Source organism: Poecilia latipinna, unplaced genomic scaffold (genome assembly GCF_001443285.1).
Source record: "Poecilia latipinna isolate Pla-1442-1.1 unplaced genomic scaffold, P_latipinna-1.0 Scaffold21, whole genome shotgun sequence".
Lineage (NCBI taxonomy): Eukaryota > Metazoa > Chordata > Actinopteri > Cyprinodontiformes > Poeciliidae > Poecilia > Poecilia latipinna.
Window position 1 is genome coordinate 483,844 of NW_015112637.1, and position 26,275 is coordinate 510,118.

The 26,275-nt window shown below is 37.5% G+C and overlaps 1 protein-coding gene across 9 annotated transcripts in view; it reads left to right on the forward strand.

Annotated features, from left to right (window-relative positions):
- The first annotated feature begins 279 nt into the window (after positions 1-279).
- Positions 280-26,275, forward strand: part of cobl (cordon-bleu WH2 repeat protein) — a 57,092-nt gene continuing 31,096 nt past the window's right edge. For 3 of the 9 annotated variants that reach the window (XM_015035766.1, XM_015035789.1, XM_015035836.1), the window contains exons 1-8: positions 609-760; positions 13,307-13,501; positions 15,922-16,132; positions 18,144-18,372; positions 18,994-19,038; positions 19,712-19,800; positions 20,223-20,294; positions 25,197-25,379. In XM_015035766.1, coding sequence (XP_014891252.1) covers positions 732-760; positions 13,307-13,501; positions 15,922-16,132; positions 18,144-18,372; positions 18,994-19,038; positions 19,712-19,800; positions 20,223-20,294; positions 25,197-25,379 — 1,053 coding nt within the window. In that variant the 5' untranslated portion in view covers positions 609-731. Of the gene's footprint in view, positions 410-608; positions 761-11,461; positions 11,728-13,306; positions 13,502-15,921; positions 16,133-18,143; positions 18,373-18,993; positions 19,039-19,711; positions 19,801-20,222; positions 20,295-25,196; positions 25,380-26,275 lie in introns of those variants that run through there. The other 6 variants (XM_015035782.1, XM_015035773.1, XM_015035806.1 and 3 more) reach the window with 6 other exon arrangements.

Genomic DNA, 26,275 nt, shown 5'->3' on the forward strand with positions numbered 1-26,275 from the left:
GCTTCAAAGCTATTTTGTAATCATTTCTTATTGGCATTACTTTATTCATTAGTCTTCAGAATTTGCACATACCTCTTTATTATTTGTCTTTATGGTGACATCATTGTTATGTATTAAATCAGATATGATGTTGAGATACTCAGTATTTAAATAGCCTTTTTTTTCTTTACAGAATACTTTCAAAGAACACTGCCCATCTCTGGGTAAGACTTTTGTCGAAGTTTCATTTTGAAAATATTTTCCGGAAGTAGTTTTGTGGCTCAATGTATTTCTGTAACTTGATAATGTTAGAGGTTATTCAGCCACTGGGAGACGGGGATTATATCAAGTGGATTTGACAAGTAGTAAACCCTTTGGAAAAGAACCAATGCAACTTCTAATTTCTTATGGAAGAGCGCTTGACTTAGCAGTAAGTAACCGCATCGGTCCCCGAGCCTAACAAGCAGAGACGGACGCTATGCTGCCATTGTGCTTCAGGTCAACGTGAACTTTTATCACTTGCTCTGCCTTTGCTTTAAATACGTGTAGATATTAGCTTCTAAAATAAAACATGCTGTTTAAAAGAGCAGGGCGTTTTAAAAATTATTTTTGTGTACTGTCCAAGTGATGTTGCGGTGTTAACGTAATGGATATTCAGCATATTTAAAAGGAAGAGCGGATTTATTTATTTTTTTTGTTTTTTTTTGGGAGTCTGGCTTGTCTGGAGAGGAGAGGATATCTTAATCAGCGTCATGACGGAGTCCTCCAAACCCCCTTCAGGGTGAGTGTATGAACACAGACTGCACGCACACCGACTTATTACCGGTTTATGTAACTTGAAATTAACTTTTACGTTTTTAGTCTGCACGTGAAATGTCGCCTAATTAGCCACAACGACATCAATTCTGTTGACCTTTTTCCAACTTTTGTGTGCTAAATTTTGGTAGTTATTGTTGGGATTTATTTTTAATTTAACGTGCCCGTTTAATTATGTGTCTATAGGAATACTCCAGTAAACACATAATAAATAAACACAGAAAGAAAGAGACAAAAAAAGAAAAAGTACCTTGCAAGAACACTTGCACTACCTGAAACTTTTTGTTATAACCACGCTTACTTATAGAATTACTTCTGAAGGCAGTGGATTGCACTGACTTTTATTATGAAAATGGGTGCCATTAGGCATTTCCATGATGTTGAAAATCATGGAAAACGTGTGGGTCCTGTGAAACATGGCCTTCTGTCACATCTTTATAGTATGTGTGATGCTGCAGATGTTCTCCTGTTCTCACTAGTGCATGTGGGTAAGAATCAAGGGCGATGATCTCAGTATTTTTTACAAAAGGGTGGGCTGCGTAACTATTTCTGTGATGCCATTTTCGCATTTTATTTATTCATTATATTTAACAATCAACTGACCATCAGAGAATAACATTTCAGAGCTTTGAGTTCCTCCAAGTAGCCAGATATTGGCCCCCTTGATGAGCGGTAGACTTGGGGTCACCATGTGTCAACGAGGACTTTCATTTTACTTTACTACTCTGCCACAGGGGCCAGATTTGTGGAGTTCATGATTGAAAATGTCCAGTCTCCCACCACCAGAGCTGTTGAATTTTGCAGCTCATATCAGAATATCAGTTTCTGTGATCAATGCTTTTCTTCACGCCTTTCACGTTGTGCCATATTTTCTACTGACTGACTGAAAAGTGTCTCATGACATGCCCAAAGCTTGGAACATTGTAGTGTAATAAGAAAGACTTCGCTTTAGATTGTGGTTAGAAACAGCACTGATAATGTAAAGTTAACATTTTGCGCGTTGGTCTGTTATTTCAAGTGCACGCCTGTTTAACCTGATTACAGAGATTTCAGAGTCTCAAGCACTTTTTTAGCTAAATTACAAAGTGACTGACCACTGAGTCTGCTGGCACCGGAGCCAAAATGCCTTTTCATCCTCTTCGCCTGTGTGACATTTTTTTTCAACATACATCACCATGACAACTGTGTTACAACTTCTCCTTCGTCATCACTCTTTCTCTAGCCTCTTTGCTGCTGTGATCCTAATAAAACACTGCTCATATAACCTCGCCAACAAACTTGCTTCCAAAACTCACCCAGCATGGTCTCTTGAGCAGACATGGAGAAAAAAAAGACAAGACTACTCTTTTGTGGGAAGTAGTTTTGAAATCTGAGCACTGAGCTTTATGCGGGTGTGGGTCAGTGCTGCTTAGAAAGCTAGAGTGTATCCTTCAGGTGTGGGAGGGGAAGACGGCCTGAATGAAACTTGAATTCTGTGCATTAAAAAAACATGCGATAAATTCAGGGTAACTTCCTTGATTTCTCACAGAAAACCGAGATCAGACATATAAATGCAAGGAAAACAATTTCCAATCTGTTGCGGTTAAATTGACCTTAAATTTTGCTTAGCTTGAGCCCAATTGTGTTTTTTATTGGTGGTACCAGTTTTGGCAGAGTAGGATGTGGGCAAGCTTCTGATTTTGTATGTTCTTACTGTCGGTCAGAGAAGGAACATTTTGCCTTTGCTAAGAAAGCAAACTGATTGTAAATCTAAATTAAAAACATAATGAAAATGCTAGGTCAAACAGAACAACACCTGGGAATATTTTCAATCCTTTATTTTTTTTTTTATCAAAATTTTCCACCTACGATTAACAAAAAAATAACATTTAATATTAGTATATATTAGACCAATAAAAGAACATTTTTAAAATGGACATGTGGATGGGATTAGTCAAAATGAAAGGACTTAAGTTGACAAATGAGCCATATTTGAATTAATATTATGTTTTTGAATGTCTCTTTTCCTATTCATTAAATATAAAAGAACTAGGGTAGGGACATGTGTGAACAATATGTGTTAAAGTAACACTTTTTTTTTGTTTGTTTTTTTAGGAAACGAGTAAGAATAGCCCAAAATCAGAAGCGGATAAGATCTTAAAGAGAAATAAAAACCAGTATTGGCAGCAATCGCATCTGTGCACCTCATGTCATTTCTGAAATGAAACCACTACGTGAAAACGCTTAAAGTTTGTTCCTTCTGACTGTGTGTTGCAGCATTTGTAAGCTAATTGCATTTAGACTAGATTTGTTGAAGTCTGGCCTGTTAAACTCTGCAGCAAATGCACATCTTTTAATTAACAGACTGATGTCTTCCTCTGCATGACCGCAGCTAGTGTGCTCGCGCGCGTGCGCGCGTGTGCGTCTGTCTGTGTCTGTGCACATTTTTGTGAGAGAACAACTTCCTGAGAGTTTTGTTTGTGTGCTGATTGAGGTTTATACAAGAGGCTTTTTAATAATGTGGTTTTGTTGCATGCCTTGCCTTCATTTTCCAGAAGCGGTAAGGGAGCGGCAGATGTACGAACTTAAACTGGGGCGACTTGCGATATTCCTTAAATTTACAACTTCCCTCACGTGTGTGGGTTTTTGTTCTTCAAAGTGCTTTATAGAGCTGTGATAACTTTATAAGGAGTTTCAGTCCTTCTGGCTGTCTTTTATAGACTTAATTTTAGTCACATGAGTCTGTATTTCATACATAACATTAATTATTTTCAAACAGTGCACATGCATTTTTCTAAATATGAACTTCCTCCTTTAAACATATGGAAAACTCATGTCGAAGAAACTGTCTATATTTAGGCCTCAGCAACTGACACATGCTGCCTTCTGCTTCACAGCTGTGTTAGACTTCTTTTTTTTTGTCTTGGAAGCCTCCATTGTTTGTGATGCACTTGGTTTTGCATCTGTTCATGTTTAGCTTAATTGTGAAAATGACCGAGGCTTTAATTTTTTTCTAATTGATACTATAGAGTGTGACATGCTTTTGTATTCAGCCTACCCGAGTTAATACTTTGAAGTTCAACACATATTTGGAAGGTTCAGTGTTACAGCTACAAGTCTTTTGAGTTTGTCGCTTTTCATCAACATGCATATTTTTCAAATGTTGCACAAAATTGCAAAGAAGAAAACTATATATCGTTTTAATTTCACTTCACAATTGTTAACTAATTGGGGTTAGTTAGTCCATCACATAAGGACTCAATATATTATAGAAGAGTGTAAAACAGAGTGGGTAGAAACATGCTTTTTAATAATAATAAAAATATTTGTTTATATAAAGAGGGAAGTCTCCATTGGTCACAACAGTATATTTAGGCTTATTTTATGGTAGCTTAAATTAAACCCCTCTGAAATGTGAGACGGACAGGAGAGCACTCATTTGCTCATTTGAGGTCGTGTTGTTTGCAGCTCTACAGCATCAACCATTTAGCAGACCACTTTGACTTGAACAATGTGTGCATGTTGGGTTTCCACAAAGCTTGCAAACTTCAACTCGACTCATAAATTTAGAGATAATCGGCAGAGATTGGTAATAAAATGTTGAGCATCATTTTCTGTAATAATGGGATTTCTGTTTAATGTCAAATGGATGTTTGTTTAAGGGCCAGGACACCCAACAACGTCCCTTCTGTGTACCATTAAAACAGAAACGCAGCTCTGAACATTCACTCCAGAGCAATGCGGTGATATATTTATCACATTTCTACGCTGGGTGTATTTGTAGGCAGTTGCTTCATGGGCTGCACCACACATGTTGTATGCCGACCCCGCTGTTGGTGCTGAACACATGAAGTGGCAGACGCTTTTTTTTTAACAACAAAGACCTCTCTGTACAGTTGACAATGTGAAGTACCGACAGCGGGCAGACAGAGAGTGTTTGTGTGTTTAAAGCAGCTGTTATGAGTCAGTTTATTTCTGGAAGCCTGCTGTCATATGTTAGTCACTGCGGTATGTGCGTTGGTAGGAGAGGAAGACAGACGGACTGCACGTTTGCGCGTACAGATTTAATGGAGTTTGGTGGACACTCCAAGATTGTTGGATGCTGGTGAAACGTTTTATCCACTAATGCAGAGAAAATAATCCATTTTGTGCTAACATCATTTTTTGAGGTTTTATTATGAGAAACAGTTGAAGGCTGCAGTGCAGAGCCTGTTTATGGTGTTTCTGTGATGTACATTGAGATGAACACAACAAGTGGAACTTCTATTTGACCTCTTGTTCTCTAAATAATCCCATTTCATGAAGATAGATACTTGGTTTAGTCTTTAAACGGGCGTAGGTGTTGGGCATTGCCATTGTGAAAGCTGTTCTAGCAATGTCTGCATCATAAGTGTTTTTCCTCGAGTCTCTCTGGTGGGAGCAGTCTCTAATTGAACAATCATCTTGGGGAATAGACAACAGACTAATTAGCATTTCTAGCTGTTGTGCTTTTACATGATCTCTCTCTTTTCTCCATCAGCTCCATTGTTCTTCGCCCATTTGCTTTTTCTGCTCTGTAGTTCTGCATCGTCAAATATTTCTCTTTTTCCTACCAACATCTGTTATTTCTTTTTCTTATTTCTACTGCGGTTGCTTGTCACTCATAAGTCTAACTTGTCATATAACTGGAATATTGCAAAGACTCCTGTCACTTCATTCAGAACATATTCACTTAAGTCACTATCAATTTTTCTGCTACGTTATTTTTTATAATGTATGGTTACTTTTTTTTTTAATTAATCAATATAATATGTTCACTTGGTATTATTTTTTTTACTAAACCTAATTTTATTTCTATTTGATCATTTATCTACTTGTGATGTTTGTTTTGTTGTGAAGCACGTTGGTCAGCTGAGGCTGTTGTAAATGTGCTATATAAGTAAACTTTGACTTGACTTGATGGAGTTACTGCAATAAATACATTTTTCACTCATTTTAACATTTTTCAAATGAGTCTATAGACTAACTAGTCCAAGCTAAAATTTCAAATTGTTACAATAAATATTCTGATTTATTGTGGTGCACATGTGCTGCATTTTTTTTAACTGTCCTTGTTTAAGTGCAAAATAATTTTTGCACCTCTAGTTTAGTGGAAAGGTGAATTTTCTGTAGCATTTGGTAGATCCTCCCACAGCTTCAGTGAGAAAATAGTAATACAATTGAGAAGACTGAACTGAGTACTTGCACGCAATACGATCAGAATTTCTCTCTGGTCAAAAGGCGTCACCTTTTTTCTTTTTTGGATAACTATAGTTGTCCTGGAGTTTTTTTTTTTTTGTGGAGTGATTTCCACATGGTTATTTGTCACTGGTCACAAATGGAAGCAATGACACCATGTGTTATAAGAGGGGAGGACAGATATAACGGCGTGAAGAGCTGTTACGGAAAGCGGACTTCCTCTTTTTAGGTGTGAAAGAGATAGTCCTTGATCGTTGGTGGCTGACTCATCCCCAGGCCTTCATAGCAATACAAAAACATTGTGGCTTGGATTTACTACATGCTGTGGGTGACAGATTAATAGTAGAGTTCTTTAATAGTCTGAAAGTCCCATATTAAAGGAAACCTAGCAGCCATATTCAAAGAGCGAGTTTCATTCAAGTGTGAACGCTCAGAGAAATGTGATGCTACAGTGTCTGTTTTATTGCTGTGCTTGAGGAAAGCAGTGCTTTTAGCGACGCTAAAAAAGAACCACCAAACAAATTATGTGGCCTCAGTGTCTTTAAAAAAAATGTAGAAATATAATGTGCAGTCCAGTTCAGAATAATGAAAAAACTGTATCTGCAGGCATGACCTTCATTATGTCGCAACTAGTCTACATTTGTGTCTTGCTGTGTGTTTAGGTTGCTAATTATGTGGTCAGTAATGCTTTTATCAAGGCGTATGCTGAATTAGAGCCTGTTTGGGTTGCTAAGCAGGTGCTACCTGTTGCTACATGGTTTAGCAGCGTGTTTTAGATGTCTTTATTGTACTAACAGAAAAAAATCTTTCACAGCTTCTTTGCTGGTTTTCTTTCTTGCCATCCTTGTTGGTTTTTGCCTTTCTAGGACACACGCCCTTTGTGAGAATGCGTCCAAAATCCACAGCTGCTGCTGAACCGAGGTCTGCTCTCATCTGCAGTCAAGCGGTGTAAATATAGGTTGTCATGGGGACACCATGACACCGAAGAAGTATGCTGGCTGGGTTGCAGGATGGTGTATACGTGTGGGTCCAGGGTGAGGTGAGGGAGTGTCTGGGATGTGCTCACATTCATCTGAGACAGGACAGTGGAAGGTGAAGAATGGTGCTGATGATTGTTGTTCATTCTAGTGCTTTTACCATTTGAATTTTTATTTTAAACAAGTATTTTTTTTAAACATACTGACTGCATATCTGTATTCAATAAAGAAAAATGAGGATTTTAATTCTTCAAGCCAGAGAAAAGTTTGTCAAACCTAACAGCAGCTGTGCAATATGAACGCAAGATAAAAATTTTCCTCTAATATATAGGATGTCCCATCAGGCACGTTTTTGTTTGTTAGGTAGTCACCAATCCAGATGATTGTTGAGGCCCACATTAGTGTCTTTTGGAGTTTCTGACAAAGCTAACAACTAAACAATGTTGTGTTTTCAATGTAACTCATTTTTCTGTAAGTAAATATCATTAAAAAATTACCCATCCTCAACCTGTACCTAAACGGTGTTTGGTCACTTTTCAACTGCAGTCAGTTGTTTAGTCTTATGTAAAAGAGAAAATTAAACGTGAAAGACAGAAAAGGAGAAAAAAAAGTTTGAGGAAAGTTCTATAAAGAAAACCAAGCCAGACTGGAATGTCCAGATTTATTGATCAAATATTTTCAGTGATTAAATTGTTAAATAAACCATATGGTCTGGCTGGTATTTCATTAAACTTGTGTACAACAGTGTTTCCTGCGTCAACAACCACGTCTTTTCTGATTACCAGGTTGTTCCTACCACTTAGCTCTAAACTGCCTGTACTTGCAGTACAGCCTACACCTTCACAATCCTTCCTCTGAACAGCAGGGAAAATTAGTAGGGAAAAACATTTAAATAGGGAAGCTCACATAAAGTAGTGTGACCTTAGACTGCATGCAGTGCTTCTGGCGATGTCATAGTTAAACACGTAAACTTCAACCTTTTTGAAATCAGATACCACTTAATTGATTTGGAATGAAAATTTGTCAGTCACTTGTTCGCTATTGTCTTTGATAAACCAGTTCTTGTCTCTTGTGATGCCATAACTCTTATATTCACAAAAAGTCAGTTAGCTGTTGCATCAATGTGTCTCTTAGAATGTGTCTCTATAGTGGAGAGCCATACTTAAATTCATGACAATCATTTTATTATCAGAGATCATTTGTTAGTGAAACAAAATACACAAGTGGATAGTCTTTCAGCAAAGTTTTCCTACGGTACCAATACTCAGCTTGATCTAGGACAGCTCAGCTCAAGGACGGTTGGTGCTTAGAGTCCAAAGACAGAAATATAATCACCAGCATTGTAATAAAACTATAAATCTTACCTTATAACAGGTAGTCAGCACCATTTGAGCTATCTGTCATTTTACCTTGATTATAGACATTACTGTATTGTTTCAGTAGGGCACTATGTCACCTGTCTGTGTGAAGTACTTGATTATCATAGATAAAGTGATGATTATTGCAGTCAGTTATTTAGCCAACTCATCCTAATACTTAGAAAAGATGTGGGCAACAAAATTGTTCTTAATAAATTATAATTCATTCAGGTACTCGGCTGTGTTTGAGTGTGCTCTGCCCTCCCCTATCTCTTTCTGCTAATTGTAGGGTTGCCTTTGCTTTGTTGGGACAGATTTGAGGGTGGATGCTTTGTTCAATTCCTTAGATAATAACTCACAACTTAAGATGACCAAGTGGACAGCAGGGGACAGTCATGTTGAGATAAAAAAATGATAGAAAATAAGAAAAAAAGACTTGAATATTTAAAGCATGTATCACCACTGAAATACATTTTTCCTTCTCTATTTAAGAATGGGTGGATCTGAGAGTTCAAGGCTAGGGAACCAATCTTGATTGCCATTATAAAACTGTAAACCTTATACTAGGTAGCCATTGTATTCTGTGCTATCTTTTAATATCTGCCAAAGGAGTTGCTGAATTATTCCTTCATATTGCTTATTAAAATGCTTTATGTGAAGAGCAAACGCAATGAAAAGCAGTGATGTTCAAAGCATTACTGTTTTAGCAGCTAAACTGGTGGACATTATCTTTATACCAAGAGTTAAAATTTGTTCATACCAACTTGGCGACCCTGACCTATTTTAGACATTTGTACGTCTTTTTTTTTTTTTAAATCGATGTTTATTTGGCATACTTTACTTTATGCTTGTAATGTTAAAATACTGAAGCTGCTGTAACAAATGAAGACCAGTGGTGTTTAGGGCAGAGGTTCCCAATCTGTGGGGCGCGCCCCCTAGGGGGGGCGCGGGAAGCCATCTGGATGAAAAAAAAAAACAAAAACAAAACATGAACACTGTATGCTACCTTAGAATGGCCAACTCTCTGTTATTCCTATGTCAATTTGACACAGTAGAGGCTTCCACATTTCCCATATTTGAGTCCTCTTTCACTTTTATCAGCAGTTAAAACTGTTTAATCCGTTGTTAACATGTTGTAACCTGTTTTTCCGAGCCGCCTTTAAACGCAACATGAGCGCTACGACGCTCGCGTTGGGTTTCCACCTGTGAAGGAGACCTGCTGCTGCTGTGCGGAGCTACGTAGGTTTGTGGGAACCACTTCCCCTAAACCACTGGTTTAGGGGAAGATTTTGACAATGTTCTGCTGGAGTCATGTTCCTTCAACTCAAATAACTCAATGTGATGCTTTTGATAATCAAAAGCATCACATGGTACTAAATGGTACATAGGAGTATCTGTGTGCATCTATGGTTGTCTGTCCTGGGAATGGATGGATAACCACTATTTGTCAGTTTTGAATGAAGAAATGAACTCGTATCGCGTGCATCTAAACCAATTACCTGATCAGTCAGTGTGTATGTGGATATTATAATGTCTTATATTACAGGGTTGCACATCATAACTTCTATTGTCCTCGACTCAAGGACATCCTTGTCGGGATGCTGGTGCCTACTCCATCTCTCACCCAATGACGCGGGTGGACAAGTTGCCACTAAATTAAATAAGTAAAAGAAATTAGTCAGAAACAAATTAGTTCACAATCACCAGTGGTTGTCTTATTTGTGTTTTTTCAGCATCGTTTATGATGTTGTTTATCAAATGTGAAAAAACTAGTTGTACTAGCATTGCTATGCTGCAGCTATGTCCTTCAAGCAATGTAACTGCATGTTTATAAAGCAAGTGTTTCTTTTTTTTATTTCTATTTTGAGAGGGTGATATCTTTTTTTTGTTTGAATTACTCCTTTCTAATGCCTCGATCTAAAACATCAGCTGTCACTTCCTGCTGTCACTGTGTGCTTGTTCGGTAGAGATGACTGCAAAGTCATTGACTCTGCGCTTTGTAAATAAACTGAGTCGAACTTTGTCTATTGCTCACATTTAAAATTGTGTTGCACAGTGGCCCAGCTCTTAGCCATGTTTTCTTGTAACAAGAATATCATGTGTTCAAATCTGAGCCAGGGCCTTTATGCATGCAGTTCACATATTCTCTCTGTGAATGTGTGGGTTCTTTTTCTCCAAAAGCCTAAAAGATGCATGTGTTGGATTAATTGGTCCATCTAAAGTGCCTTCAGGTGTGCGTTTTGTAAATGTTGAAACGGGTACATATTTATCCAACTACATTCAGAGAATAGTTCCTCTTGTGAATAATGGATGTTTTAAATCTTATAAAAAAAGAAACTTAATAAAGAGTAAAAGGTGTTTTATTGTGAACTGGGGGAAGTAATGTATCCTTATGAATGATGTTTAGTCAAGTGAAAGGGACTTGGTGGTTCTGAAAGGTCCATTAGTAGTGTGTGTGTGTATTTGTGCATGTGTGTATATAAAAAAAAAAGAAAAAAAGAGAGAGAGCACTTTTGTAACCAAGTTCCTGCAGCACTGCACTTACTGCACCCCTGTGCCAGAGCAGGGTTTCCTACTTTTCCTCCATTACTTCTCTTTTACTCTCCTCATCTTTCTCATTGCTTACGGTGATTCCAACTCTCTGGGAGACCAGACTTTTTCCTAAAGGCGTCTTTGTCTGTGCTGGAGAGAGGAAAGGAGAGAGCAGGAAAGTGAAATGTTGCTCTAAAAAAGAGAGGGAGAGGAGGATACTAGTTCACTGTGCTAAGTCTGGCTGAGGCCCAGTCTCACAGGTCCACAGAGCCTGGTTCTGTTTACCTTTAAAGACCAGACCTACCAGGAAGGCTTCACATCCTAATGCCTTTGCAGCTCCTTAAGCGTTTATAAGAATAACAATGTAATAAACAATGCAGTACTATGTTTATGGTGGGTAACCCATATGTTTGAAGGAGTTTTATATTTACAGTCTTCAAACTTAATAATAAAACAAACCCCTCTCTATAATTTGTTACTTCTATGTGGGTTATAATCAGTGTTGTCATAACCTTAATTGTGGGCTGTCATCCCAGTGACACAACCAGCGGAAACCACTCTGCATTGCATGAGTTAATGACTCTCTGTGTCCTCTGGGTCATAGTTAGCCGATGTCTCACAGCCTGTCAATGTTTAACCTTGCTCGGGTTAGAGTCCGCTCGCTGTCATGCTTATTCTTATTTTTCTATTCTGGACTGGGTAGAAAAACCTCGGCGAACGTTGAATTTTACAGTGTTGGGTTGGACGATTAAAGACGGATACATCGATTACTTAGAGGAGCGTCCTGAATCTTATAGCATTTGTAAAGGTTGAGATTTATTCTGAACACCAATTGTTTGGACACTCTTAACGCAAGGATTTTCTTTGATGTAAGTGATATTCACGTACTCTATGAAAACATGCTTAGTTATTTGCCATTGTGTACATACAGTGCATGACCTGTTGAAATCTACTGTTTCTGTTGGGCTGCCGATTGTAGCCTCAGGAGTCCATGTCAATAATATCTTTCACAAGATCATCACAGGAGGATTGTTTTAATATAACTATTGTTCTTATGGTCTGAACATGCAGCTGTTTTCAGTAGTTTCCGTGCCGATTAAGTTTTATTTACTTTTGAAATGTGGTTTAGGAAAACCAGGTGATCCCAAGAACTGGGTGTTGTCTGCCATGAAATTCTCTTGGTGGATAACATTTATTAAGCTCCACTGTATTGAAGTCTTTATTCAAAAACATACTTAAATGCACAACATAATTACAATTATTGTATCTTATTTCTATTGATGCTAAAATAATGTCATTGATTTTTACTTATAATAATGCTATCTATATTTTTTATTATTATTTTTTGACACATAGATTTAATAAAAATAAAGTAAAACCCCCTGGTAAACTTAGCAGTTTTTAAATAAAGATACTTGTCACACAGAATGTTACACCTTAATTATTATAATTATTTTCTTTAAAATTTATGTGAGCAGAAACAAGACATAAAACAATGTTATATCTATAATAAATTTTAAAAAACTTCAGTATGATGAAGTCAACATATAACAGTACTATTACAAACTTATTTAAAGCTTGTCTCCAAGCCTGTATATTAGGAGCCTTTCAGACATCAAAAAATGTCTGCACAGCAATAAGTGGGGGAGGGGCAGCACTACATTAATCTACACTTACAGGCATACAGATGAAATTTTCTTTATTACCTCAGAAACCAGTTTTAGTCGTGAAATGCTCACACTTTAAACCCTTTGTTTACCTCGATGCCAGTAACCAGTCCTTTCCAGGTTTCATCTTTAGTAAAACTATGATTCATCGGGTGTTTTATAGGTTTATAGGTGACTATATTTTTTATAATGACCTGTTACTGCATATTTTTTATTTAAAATAATTACCCAGAGCTGCAATAAGATTGAAAAGGGAGATGTTTATGAGGGGTGCAATGGAATGCAATTCAAAGGCGAGAACTAAGTGACACAAAGGCATTTCATAGAAGTGTAGGCGGTCTGGGATATAGGCGAGATAGCGGAAGGAGAATCCGCAGAAATTGTTAGATTGTTGTTGTGAGTCATTTCAGAGTCGCGTGGGATCAGTAGCTGTTCAAAGATTAAACATCTTGATAGCCAAACAGACGATTTCAGTTTCCGTTGTAGTATGAACGATGTCTTTGGTGCAACACTGCACCAAAGACAGAAATACTGAAGAAAAAAAAATGTCATTGGTATTCAGGCTGCTCCTGAGGTGGCAACAGTGGAATCCATTCACAAGGCCGGGTTGTGATGCAAGTAGTGCTGAATTCAAGAGAAACAAAAGTGTCTCAGTTGAAATAGAAGCAAAAATAAAATTAGTACTTCTAAAACGGTAATAGAAAACACCTGGAAACATCTAATATTTCCCCGTATCTTTTTCTTTTTTTTCTTTTTTATCTTTGGACTTGTCATTATCCAGGAGGAGAATGAAAGTTGCTGCCCCACCTCCACCGCAGGCCCCCCAACCTGCTCCCCGTCATTTGTTCAGGCACTCTGTACCTGAAGGAGGAGGGACATCAGCCATGGATATCAAGGAAAACATCCTCAGGCCCACCGTCGTTTTCCAGCTAACTCTGCCACATGGCTACCAGGTTTCTGTAACAGAGGATGGAAGGTTAGTCCAATGAGAGTGCACATGTTTAATCTCTCAAATTCCAGTGGTATTTGTTCACTCACTTTGTTCTTCCATTGCTTTTGTCTGTGAGATATTTTGGCTGTGAATGCCGATACAAGTTCTACAATCTACTGCTATTCTATTTAAACTGATAAATCTGTAAATATTACAATCTTGGAGTCGGATCATGCGAGTTAAACTCCCAAACTGGAATATGATAAATGGATGTTGCCCTATTTTGTGGAGCCTGGTGAATGTTCACATGCCATTCTCTACACAGTGCACTGGCCTTTGTCCTGGTGTGCGGTCAGCTGACCTGCTAATGCACTCCATAATGAGGTTCCTGCTGCTGAGGCAGAAAATTGGGGACGTCTTTGATAAAAAAAAAACAACAAGCCTCTCTATTACCCAAGTAGAATCTTAAGGCCAGCAGATGTCTCCATTGTATTTCCCACCAGTGTACAAAAATAATTATTTTTTTTGTTGTTGTTTTTTTCCTCTGGTTTTCCTCTACTTCTTGGTTAGTTAGAAAATCATTGAGAAGTAAAATTATTTCAAGAAATGTAACTCGTACATGTATTTTTTTTTTTAATGCAAAGACACAATATTTTTTTATGTTGATGATTATAGCTTTTATTAACCAGTTAAAAAGTTATTCTTAATTCAGAAATTCTATGTTGTTGCCTAAACTATACTGTCTGGACTGTTGTCCAGTTTTAAGTCATTGTCAGTCTCCTTATGGAGAGTCTCGAGAGAATCCAAACATGAAGAGTTTCCCTTTGACATTTAACCTTTTGAAGCAGTGTCTGTTTTTAACAGTGGGGGTTGTGGAAGAGCAAATCTCACTGTATTCAACAGCTGATAGCAAAACAATTGTGTGACAGGTTGTACATTTCTAATATAGTTCTAGCAACAGAGGCTTTACAAGTATAAATTATTTGCCCATTTTTGCAGTTTTTCCATGCTTTTGCTCCTTTGTCTACCAGCCATTTTCCTTCCACTCAACTTTCCAATAACATGCCTGGATACAGGACTTTGTAAACAACCAGGTTCTTTGACGATTACCTATTTACAAATTAATATCTGTCAAGTCAGCAGTCGTCTTCGTAACTGTTTAGGCCATAAAACAACATTTTTGTTTGTTTTTTTATTGGTCATTTGTAAAATTACAATTTAAAAAATGCGTGACATTATGTTTTATGCAGTAGCCATGTTTTTCTAGAAGGTTTTGGATAAAAACAATTTCACAATATTAGAAATTGGTTCTTTTATTGAATGCAAATAGATGTGGTCAGCATTTGATATCATGATTTGCATTGACTTACAGAAATCTCTATCTAACTCTTGTATAAGAATACTCAGTTATGTAGAAAAAAGCTGACAGCATATTGGAAAAGGGTTAAAAGAATCAGTGTTTGTGAGTTGAGCTGATACTGATCTCTGTTATGTCAAAAACCTTTTTAATGCCCCTGTACAGCACTCATATCAAATTGGTTACATAATTTAGTTGTGTAACTCATATCTTTATTTTCTGTTGCATGTTATGCACCGGGTAGATAACATGTAGCATGCTACTCAGAAACCCGGAATCGTTAGGACAGCTAATAGCCGATTATTTAACTTTGATGAATTGCACCACAGTGTTTTAATATTATGAAAATCATATGCCACTGTGTTGCCTTTTCAGGCCCACATATGGAGTTCACTGATTCCAAAGTCAGAGATTTTCTCTTCAGCGGTCTTTGTTGTGCCATCGGTCTCCGTTATGTCATTTGATCTGGATTTTCCCACAAAAGGAGAGCATTTATTTCTTTGTCTGACGATTGACAGATGATAGACCTAATCATCACTTGCCCTCTCCAACTGGATTGCAAAGCAAATGAATAAGTAGAGGGCAGAGCCAGTCTTGTTGCACTAATGTTTTCTTTGCTGTTGTCTTCTCTTGGATAAACCTTGTAGTTCATAGTTGATACATGGACAAACTGACCAAGTAAAGTAAAGGCAAATTGCAATATTTGGTCAGTATTTAAAAGGAAAAAAAAATATATATCTATTTACTACTCGTTTTGCTTATTGATAACTTATTGCTGTTTAGTTTTAAATTTGACTTGGATACTTTTAGAACAACACTGTGCAGTGCTCCTCTATGGACTCCACAGTTAGATATGAACACATCACATGTTTGAGTTTTCCGAAAAGCAAAGGAAAAACGTCAGTTAATTCTGGCAAAAAAAAAACAAAAAAACTTATTGTCCTGCTTATTTGCAGTTCATTAGGTAAGAGTTCGTTTTGCTTTCCTTTTTTTTTTGTGAAGCTGAAGCTAGGTAGGCTTTGTAACCCAATATTCTGTCCTTACACAGACGGGCACACGCATATTATCTGGACACACTTTCACTCCTCTTTCTTTTCTTGTCTCCCAGTAAACCCTTGATGGATTTGCTGGTCGATCTGTGTGGTCACCACCATCTTAACCCGTCAATGCACACCTTGGAGCTGCTTTCCCCCGACGGTCACTCTTTGGGATTCAAGCCCAACGCCTTGCTTGGCTCCTTCAATGTGGCCTGCGTGCTCATCAAGGAGAAAGTCGTGGAGGAGAAAGTGTCGCGTAGACCAGCTCCTAAAGTGCCAGAGGTGAGTTTTGGGGAATCTCGCTTTTGTTGCAGCAGGTCCCACTTTTTTTTGTTGTGCACACATTGCGTTTTGAAGTCTATTTGAGGTCATTTAAAAAATACTGCATATGTTACCACCTGAAATCATTTAAAATTGGCCACGATTCTTATATGTTCTGTTGTGGCCAAGGGTATTTTCCTAAAATGAAGTAGATATTATAATAAAAGAGGATTACAATTGGAGAACATCTTTTTTTTTCAGTCATATATGAATAATTATCAGTTAATACATTTAAGATCCTAGAAAAAATAGATTACATTGTGTAACAATATTTCATATTATGTGCTTTATGCTGCTGCCATGAGGCCCCATGTAATCTTTCTTCCACCCTGTCCACTTTGTACCAATGACCACTGGCAGAAGGCAAGGCCAGTGAAACCTGTAAGGGCTCATGCTAAGGTAGGAAACTGGTTGCTTGTAAGCTGGCCTGTACATACTAGAGTCAATTTTATACACTCTTTATTTTTTGTGTGCCTTTTCTGAGTGGAAACTCTATAGGTTGTGTTAACATTCAAGCTTTTTACTTATTTTTTTCCCCCTCTTCAGCTGTTTCTTTCTTTGTGTCTTTTTCTCTGCCTCTCCTTAGCTTTCCTCAGGTGTTTCAATATTTGATGAGTGCCTTACCTTTAGTTACCATGCATTATTTCTCTGCTGTTCTCAGGGCTCAGTGGCAGCTCTGTCTGCCTGTGACCCCACCTGGCCTCAGGCCAGAGGCCAACACTCCTCCAACAACTGCTGTCAGTCATTTACTGTTTTATCCCTTCACCCATTGGGCTTTTCAGCAGTTAAAGTCAGACTGCTGTGGGATCAGTTTGTACTCAGCTGATCAATAATAGGTGTGCCCTATTAAAATATCCTAATTGGCCATTGGATTAATCATGCTAGATCAATTATTGAAATGATCATCAGCTATTTTAGTAGTCAAGTGTGCAGACTTTAAAAAAAGGTCATTTGAAGAAAGAACAACACACTTGGAGCCAAAACAGTAAATGTATACATTTTACATTTAAAAGAAACAAATTATGTAAAGACATAATATATAGAACTCCTAGAAACTTATTGTAGTTTCTCCTGCTTCAAATTCTGTAAAATGAAAAACCTACAATAATCACTTTGCTATCCAATTATTAATTGGTTAATTGGAAAATAAAATGCTCAACTGGTTAGCCCTGCTCTATATTGATGCTATTTTAAGCAAAAGAGCTTGAGCATTTCACAGGTTTACGTTAGAAACATTTTTTATTTAGCTTTATATGCATTCTTTGCTCCACATGATCAAACGCGCACTAAAGGAATGCTATGTTTAAACAATAAATTGTTTATTCTATTTTAAAAAGCAGGTTGAATTCTTTGTTTTTATTTTTGCATTTTCTATGCATTTCTAATATTTAATCAAATAAACTGCAAGTGATTAAATGAAAAATCTGCACAATGTGTGAATTTTTTAAATCAAGTTTATCGTCAGAATATTTGATAGAATAAGTGCTTACTAAGATAATCATTAGCTGCAAACACTTATTTCCCATTATGCTGCCAAATCCTTCTGATCCAATGAGGCATGGACACAATCAACTTTTTCATCAGATATTGTTCCAGAGTCGTCACGTTGTCAGTAATGAAGATAATTTGTGAGCCTCAAACTCTCTGTGATCTGCAGATGATGGAGAAAGACTTGCAGGTGCAGAAAAGATGTGGACTGGTAAACAGACTTGTCGTGTCGCATACGACACGCTAGTCATTTAAAAGCATCACATACTTGATGCTTTCTGTTTCAATCTGTCCATCAAGCATCGGCAACTTTTTTCTTTTATTAGAAGTGCAACCAGCTATTTTTCTACTTTCCCATCGTCCAACTAAACAATTGGAATTTGTTAATTGACTGACAAAATTTTACTTAATGAGGCATTTGTCTGACCGGTAGACCTGGATTTACTGACCAATTGTCTCCATCATTATCTTATTTGTGTGTCAGAAAACTGTGCGTTTGATGGTGAACTTCCACGGCAACCAGAAGGCCGTGTTACGGGTCAACCCGCTGGTTCCGCTCCAGGCTTTGATACCGGCCATCTGCGACAAGTGTGATTTTGACCCGGCACATGTCCTGCTCCTGAAAGACTGCGTCAGTCGCCACGAGTTACCGCTGGACAAATCTCTGACAGAGCTGGGCATCAAAGAACTCTACGTGCACGATCAGAGTCTAGGTAAACCTTAACCTGAATTAACGCTAATTCTAATGTGGTGCTTACTTACGACGGCTGTTTCAGTGACAAATGTCAACCTTGGGTGGAATAGGGTTTGTTTTATGTGGATATTTTGTCTTATCTGTTCAGTTGCGATTGGATTCAAGGTCAGATTTTATGATTCATGTTATGCTGAGAAACCAAAGCCAGAGAGATTCTGTTTTTATCACAGAAATTCTTGGTGTGGCGCAGAATGATGCAAGCAAAAACATTATGTCATGTTTATGGTCAAATGCAGTTATGTAATTTTTAGCATCCAGCTGCGTTAACTACTAGTATGCATGCAGTCTCCTGGCAGGAGGAGCGTTCACTTCATTTCAGACTTTTTCACTATTCTTAGTGTCCTAAATATGTGCATTATCACATCACACTTTGGTATATTTCAAACACAAGAGCATGCGTATTTTCACCCGGGTACTGTAAAATTGTTAATTATTTGCGTGAGTATTCTCCACATTAGTTTAGTCTGTGTTGCATTTTTAGATGTTTGAAAGTCTCCACAGAGCAGAAACGATTTATCAGTTTATTGCAATGCGGGTTATGTATCAATGACTCAGTCTGTTTGTAACATTTTTTTTCCAGTTTTACAGCCTAAAATGGCTTCTGCCCCTGTTCTGAACAACTCAGGTATACGTCCTCCATGTTGCTGGTGCTAATGTTGTCTATACTAACCCCCAATGGCTGTTTAACCCAATCTACTGCTGCTTCCTCATTAACAAAGTCTTGTTAATGCTTTTATTAAGCTTCGTAGGATGCTTATAGTAAGACTATGTAATAAAAAAAAAACAAAAAAAAAAACAAAAAAAACAATGGTGTGAAGTTCTTATTGTAATACGTGTGAACCTTGTTGACACCTTTTTATTTCTGAATAATTGTAATGAACATAATTAGCTTTGCTAATTTAGAGACCCAATCACATCACTGCTCAGTAGTTTAGCACGAAAATAGCATTTTTATTTGGACACATCAGTTTAACATGTGAAGGTTAAATAAAACTGGTAGAAAACAATTGGGTTTTGGCGCCCTCTGCTGGGCAATAAAATAAGATATTGCAATTGAATTCGTTTTTTCATTAATTAAATCCACTTTTGGATGTTTTTGTGTAAAAGTAATGTAAATAACATAATTTAAATTGAATTTTATTTAAAAAAAAACACTCTGACTTCTTTATAACTGTGATTTATGCATTGCTACAGTTTCAGAATAACACTACCCCCTAACTCTTTTAATATGACTCATTATATTAAAAGTGATGCCATATCTAACTCCACTTCCTCTACTTTTTTCTGTTTTTTTGTAGATTCTTTTTATTCCAGTACTACTAGTCTGGGAAGACCCCATAAGAAAGGGTTGCTAAATATTTTCCCATTCAGCAAAAGGAAATCAAAGGTAAGATTTTAAATGTCACATGTAGGGAGTCAACTAACCTAACATCTGTATTTAATTTATTTTCCTAGTCAAAAGTAAACCTGTATTGTGTATAAATCTAAAGCATCCGAACAAAGTTGTAAGGCACATTCCTTGAGTTACGGTCATACAGATACAAAATGGCTTCTTCTACATTGTTGAAAATATCTGCTCTCTCTAATTTTATTAAACACAAATGTGTCTGATTCCTGCTTGAGGCCGTCTCAAAAATTCATCTTTCATCAGAAAGATGCATTTTTAAGATTACATTCTTAACAACAATGATGAGGTTGAGGATCAGATTGCTCTCTAATGTAAAACAGCCAGAGAAAATGCTTTGAAAAACACTAAATGCACGTGTGTGTCTTTGAATGCTGCATGTGTGTATTCCTTTCCATTTGCAGACTGACAATAAGTCTTTGGACATGGATGGCTTTGATGACATTGCAGTTCAAAACTCAGACACAAAATTCAATGTAAGTATTTAAAATATATTTATTAATCTCATCTGAACTAGTGCTATCCATTTTTATGAGTGGATAACATAACAGTTGATTGCAGGATGTATCGAGTCGGCAAGTTGTTGGACTCATTTTGTCCTTAGTATATAGTTTAAAATGTAATGTTGCTTTGTTTCCAATCAGTGAAGAATTTTATTCTTGCTCAGCAGTTTTGTGTGAGGTAAAAATCATTTATATGTTGATAGGTCTAATCTATTAAGATCAAACTGTACCAAAGAAAAAATAATGTGGCCACGGAAAAAATCCCTCATGTTGAAAAGTTGCAAAAGTTGCAAATTTGCAAGAAAAGGGTAGATTTACTTTTTTTTTTTTTTTTTCTGACTAAAGGCATAAATTTCCAGTATTAAAAGTTGAACATTCTCTGTCATTTAAAGGCATAAATTAACATGCAACTGGAAGCACTGCATGCTTGAACAGTGTTGTGGCTTATGCACATCCTTTTGATGAAAGTCCAAATGCGGAGTTGCAGTACATGTTTATTCTAGTTAAAGCTGGGTCATTAAAATGTTGGTCACTGTAACTGCAGTAAAGGGACACTGTTTTCTTTTGTCCTCCAGAGGGCAGCAGCTGTCTTTACATTTGTAAGCAGGCCTCTGTCATGTTAATGTAGAAAAATGACCTCTTTTGCATGCAAGCACTTATAAGTTGGACAATTACAACAGACGGGTATACCGGTTATTATTAATAGAGAGTAGTAAGTGGAGAGCAATGAACCTTATTCCTAAACACAGTCAGAAGGTTAAGATCAGCAGCTTCTTGGTTTGATTGAACATCTGAAGATGTTTAGTAAAATTAGAATCCTTGATAGATGCGTTTGCAACTAATTATTTCAGGTTTAAGCATCAACGTAAAACTTCCCGTAACCACACACCACTGCAAGGCAGATTCACAGCTGCTGAGGTCTGCTTGTTACACCCATAACTTCATTAAGAAGGGAGTCAATTGCATTAGGTAGAGAAACACTGGCCGGCTCTCTGCTGTTCAGTTTCACTGAGATAAGAAGCTGCTGGTTGGACTCCACCCTCCTGTTTTCTGTCATATCACTAACACTGTGCATTGCCTCCATTGTTGGTCTGCTTGCTGATGATGCTTTATAGCATATTTCTCATTGTATGCCTCATAATTATTTGAAAATGTTGAGAATGAAAACTTTTGAACTGAGTCAGCAAGTGTTAAAAAAAAAGAAGAAAAAAAAAAAGAAGGAATGCATGGATAGGCTTTATGCGTGCAAATCGCAATGTCATAGGCATTGTGTCATCTTTATGATGTAATCCAAATACCAAAATGTATCTAAGGCAGTGGCAGCTAAGTTTGATTTATAGATATTTTCATTCTTAGCCTTATCGCCATCAGTGGGCCTCAATGCAGCTTGGCTTTCGTCTCTGATATGATTGTTCTTCATTCACTGACTGTTATCAGACCACACACATGCATTTGTGCACCAAAACACACACACACACACACACACACACCTCCACGCATGCATACACGCTGTGTTATCAGCTTGAAGGCATCAAATTACACTACCTTGGCTACATTAGCAGTAAAAGCCCAGCCTCTTATCTGTAATTGTTCATTAAGGGCTAAACTACTGGGTAGGTCAGGGTAAGAGTGTGTGGTCCTAGAAACTCTGACATTTCACATGTCCTCTATATTTGGGTAATTCTGTTTCAAATGGAAGCTAGTTAAAAAACTAAAACAAAGTATTAATTTAATTCAGTTCTGTGACAGAATATAATGCTAAAGTGAGCCACAGATTTCAGCACAAAAAAGGAAAAATGTTTTTGTTTCGCTTACATTTTATGTAACAGAGTGTCCTTCAAGAGTGTGTCTGTGGAAAAATGAAAGATTCTACATCACACTAACTAACCATGATGTTTTAATGAGTGGACAACTCAACTGTCCATGCATTACAATATGGACAATCGTCCATATTGTAACGGCTCACAAATCAGCCAAAGGCGCCGAGTTGTAAGCACAACTCAAAAAAAGGGACTACAAGGCCGTATCCAAGTGTCTTCAAGTTCCAGTTGGCCCAGTATAAATGTTATGCAAGACTTTCCACATGGTGAAAAAAACCCCCAGTTACTTTTAGGATATGCCTGTGTCGTTTCCAACCAGGATAAGAAAAAAGAATCCAGTTTGAATGAAAAATAGATTTCAAACTAAATGATGGGCTTAACTGTACCTCTGGCATTATGCCCTTCTGGAACGCGAGCCATCGCTCCTTTCATTTTCACACCAACTCTGATCAGCTTTCCTATCCCTGCTGAAGAAAAGTACCCCACAGCATGATGCTGCCACTGCCAGCAGATGGCATTAGTCTTCCTCTGCATGTAAAATGTTCAGTTTTGCTCTCGTCTAACCAGGACACCTCCTTCCACATTTGCTGCTGTCTCTTATGTGGTCTGTGTCAAATTGCATGCTCGACTTTTTCTTATATTCCCCTTCTCGGCAAAGGCTTTCTTCTTGCCACTCATCAATAAAGGCTAAATTTGTGGACTGTAAGACTAACGGTTGTCTTGTCGGCAGATTCTTGAGCTGCAGTTTTCTGCTGCGGGTCTCGTGGCTGCTTCTCTGATTAACGCGTTGTTGCTCGGCCTGTCAGTCTAAGTGGACAGACCGTCTCTTTGTTGGTTTACAGTTTGTCTGTTCTTTCTCTCTAGTGGGGTTCTTGCCTAATCTACTCTAATAAACCTTTGAGGATTTGCAGAACTACTTTGCAAAAAAAAAAAAAAAATCTGTAACAGATTTTTTTTTTGTTTAAATTTTTAGCCTTTAATTTATTTAGGGATGTCAGATTAAAGTTATAGATTTGGAACAAGTTAAGGGGGAATAAATAAATAAATATGCTTCATCTTGATATTGGGTGATACTTATTCATGTTTTAGAGTAGGTTACCGTTTTATAATTATTCTCTGAAAGTACTCGAGATCTAAATCCCCTTTGCCCATAAACTCTGCATGAACTCTGCTGAATTATAATATTTGTGAGAGCATGTGTCTTCTCCCTCTGCACTCTGCCAAGCCCTGCTGAAGTCTTTAAAAAGGTTTCTGTATTTCTCCCTCATGCATTCTGTCAGTTATTCATTTTCTGAGGTCTATAAAATACCCAGCCTTTATAGCTTTTTTTTTTTCTCCCCCCCATTTTTCTTCCCCTCCAATCACACACTTGCACTTGTGATCTTAGATGAAACCGACTTGAAAGATTCAACCAGAGGGCAGAGAAATGCTGCGTACTTTACATTCAGTGACTTTTAAATGGTAGCACAAAAACAAGTCCTCAAAGTTCAAATCGCAGCAGGCGTTGGCGCTTTTAATTGTCGTCGTAAGCCACCTTTGTTTTTAAGTACCTTAAGTTGTTTGCTAATGTGTTGTTTTCTATTTATGGCTCTCAGTAATGGGCATCACTACAAGATGCAGTATGTAAATGATGCTCCTCTTGGTTCCGTTTGTGTTGCTCTCATCGTTATTATGAATGCGGTGCCGACTTGTGTTCCCTTCCCAAGTGCCTCTGATCTGGTTTACCCACTCGCGGTTTTCATGTTTTTAACTAGGTCGAAGGAGAAGGAGCGAGCAGGTGAAAAAGTCAGATAGAGTTCATTCGAATTTCTTCCTTTGAAATTTTTTTTTTTGACTTGAAATGTGTTCTTTTTTGGGGGACTCCATATCGTATCAGCCTCCCCTCAAGCGTCCCTTTTGTGTTTTCATCACTCAGTTTGCTGCCTGCCACAGTTCCTTCTCTCTGTCTCTTATCCTGTCACCCTGTGAACGTATCTGTCAGACCACAGAGAGAACAACTGTTCAGTCAAAGAAGAGTTGTACCATTTTGCAAGTATTTTACTGATTTATTTCATTTTTTTGTATCAGTTAAGGTCAGGACTGTGGGATGTTTTGTGCATTACAGTGTAGAAAAATGCTTCTTTACAGCAAAATACAAAAAGCCGCTCTAGTGCACTGTGGTTGTCGTCTGAGCTCGCGTCTCTTTTCTTCTGTTTCTGGGACTTTATTAAAGAAATACCTTTTCTTAACTGCCTTTAAAGCCATTATTAAAGGTTTTTTAAAAATTTTTCTCTCGTTTTTGCTCCTCTTGATCATGGCATGTTTTCACCATGGGTATTGTTACTTTAAGTGATCGGAACGTAATGTTCCTTCTTGCTCTTTTATCTCAAATTCAGGCATTGTCTGAACCCATTGCTTAATTTGCTTTTAAACATTTTACTTCGATCATGGGGCTGCGCACCCTGGTGTGGTGCCCCTGTTGTGCCAAGGCTCTGACTCAAGCTGAGCCACAGGGAGGCTCAGATTTTCAGGAGCACTCAAGGCCGTCTTTGATCACACATTCAAGTCCTTTTTTTTTTTTTTCCTGTTAAAGTGCATTCAGTCAAGAGCAGCCACCCTTTGAAAGTAAGCTTACACTTTCAGCTTGATCACATAAATGCTGCAGTATTAGTTATGACCAAAGAATTACTTATATTGTTGGTCTCTTTATGCTTCTGAGTATCCGTGTGTGTTTGCGATCCTTATTTAGACAGATTTAGACAGCTTTATGCTCCCACAGGGCTTGAAGTGCCAGTAATGTGAAAATTATTAAGTCTTTGTGTAGCAGCTTTGAATTAAACTTGGTAGACTTAAAGCTAAACATTGAAATGAGTAAATCATTATTAAAAAGATGAAAACAATCCTTTGAAGGAAGATTTCATCTTGAAATAGCGCAAGATCTATTTCTATTCTCAGCATTTTATGACAAAGATATTAAATGGAGCCTAGATTTGTGTATCACACATACCGCATATGTATTTTTTCTTGTTTGAGATTTTGATTTCTTCTCTCCTGTTGTTCTTCTTCTAACCCACAGGGTCTGTCCACTGTGTCAGGGGTCTCCTATAAAGAGGAACATCCAGGCTCCCTGGAGCAGTCTCAGTCCTTCACTGATATTCCCACGATGCATGCCAAAGCTGAGTCCAAGAAGAGAAGGGCCCCAGCACCACCTGCTGTCCCAGTACCCAGCCAAGGAAACACAAGCTTTAAGAGCAATCAGGTGAAGAGATAAAAAACGCTGACACTGTGCGGTGCTCAAACTTAGAACCATTAGCGAGACGAAGCATGGCACTTGTTGAACACCTGTTGATGTAGATGCACACTGATTTTTATTTTTTTTCTTAACATTTGTCATTAAAAACATTAGTTCTCTGATGTTGTACAGAACATCAGAGGGGTAATTTTTCTTTGTACATAAAGCAAAACAACTCTTCCAAACTTTTGTCCTTTTACAATGTAGATCTGCACAGATCTTCATCCATGCATCCATATTCAAATCTTGACCAGTTCTTCTGAAAGTCTGACTGAAAAAAAAAAAAAAAATATATATATATATATATATATGTGTGTGTATATATATATATATATATGTATATATTACATTATATGTATATATATATGTATATGTTGTCAAAGAATTGTCAGGCATTAAAACAAAAAGAAAAAAAAAACCTGTTTTAAATCGTCAACCTTGATGTAAGCAAAAAAACAGCTTTATCCCGCTTTTTTTTCCATGTGGGTGACGTCGTTGGAATGAATCATCTCCGCTGTGTCCTCTACAAAGTGGCGTTGTGGTGGAAAATGTTGTTTAGCAACTAATATCTGTCCTCACTTCATTTGATTACAGGGTTCTGTGAATTTGGAGGAGTCTGTGTTCATAAGTGTTACTGAGGAGAAATGTTATTCCCATGTTAACATGGACAATTGTGCTATTCTCACTGGCTTAATTAAAGCACACAAACAAACGGAGTACAAAGAAGCAGAAGTTGTTTCTGAGAAAGTATCGCCGACTCCAAACAGCTGACTGTGATGTGATGGAGGCTCAAGCCAGAGAGATTAAAAAAAAAAAAAAAAAACCACAAAAGAAAGACGAGAACCTTTTTTTTTTTTTTTTTT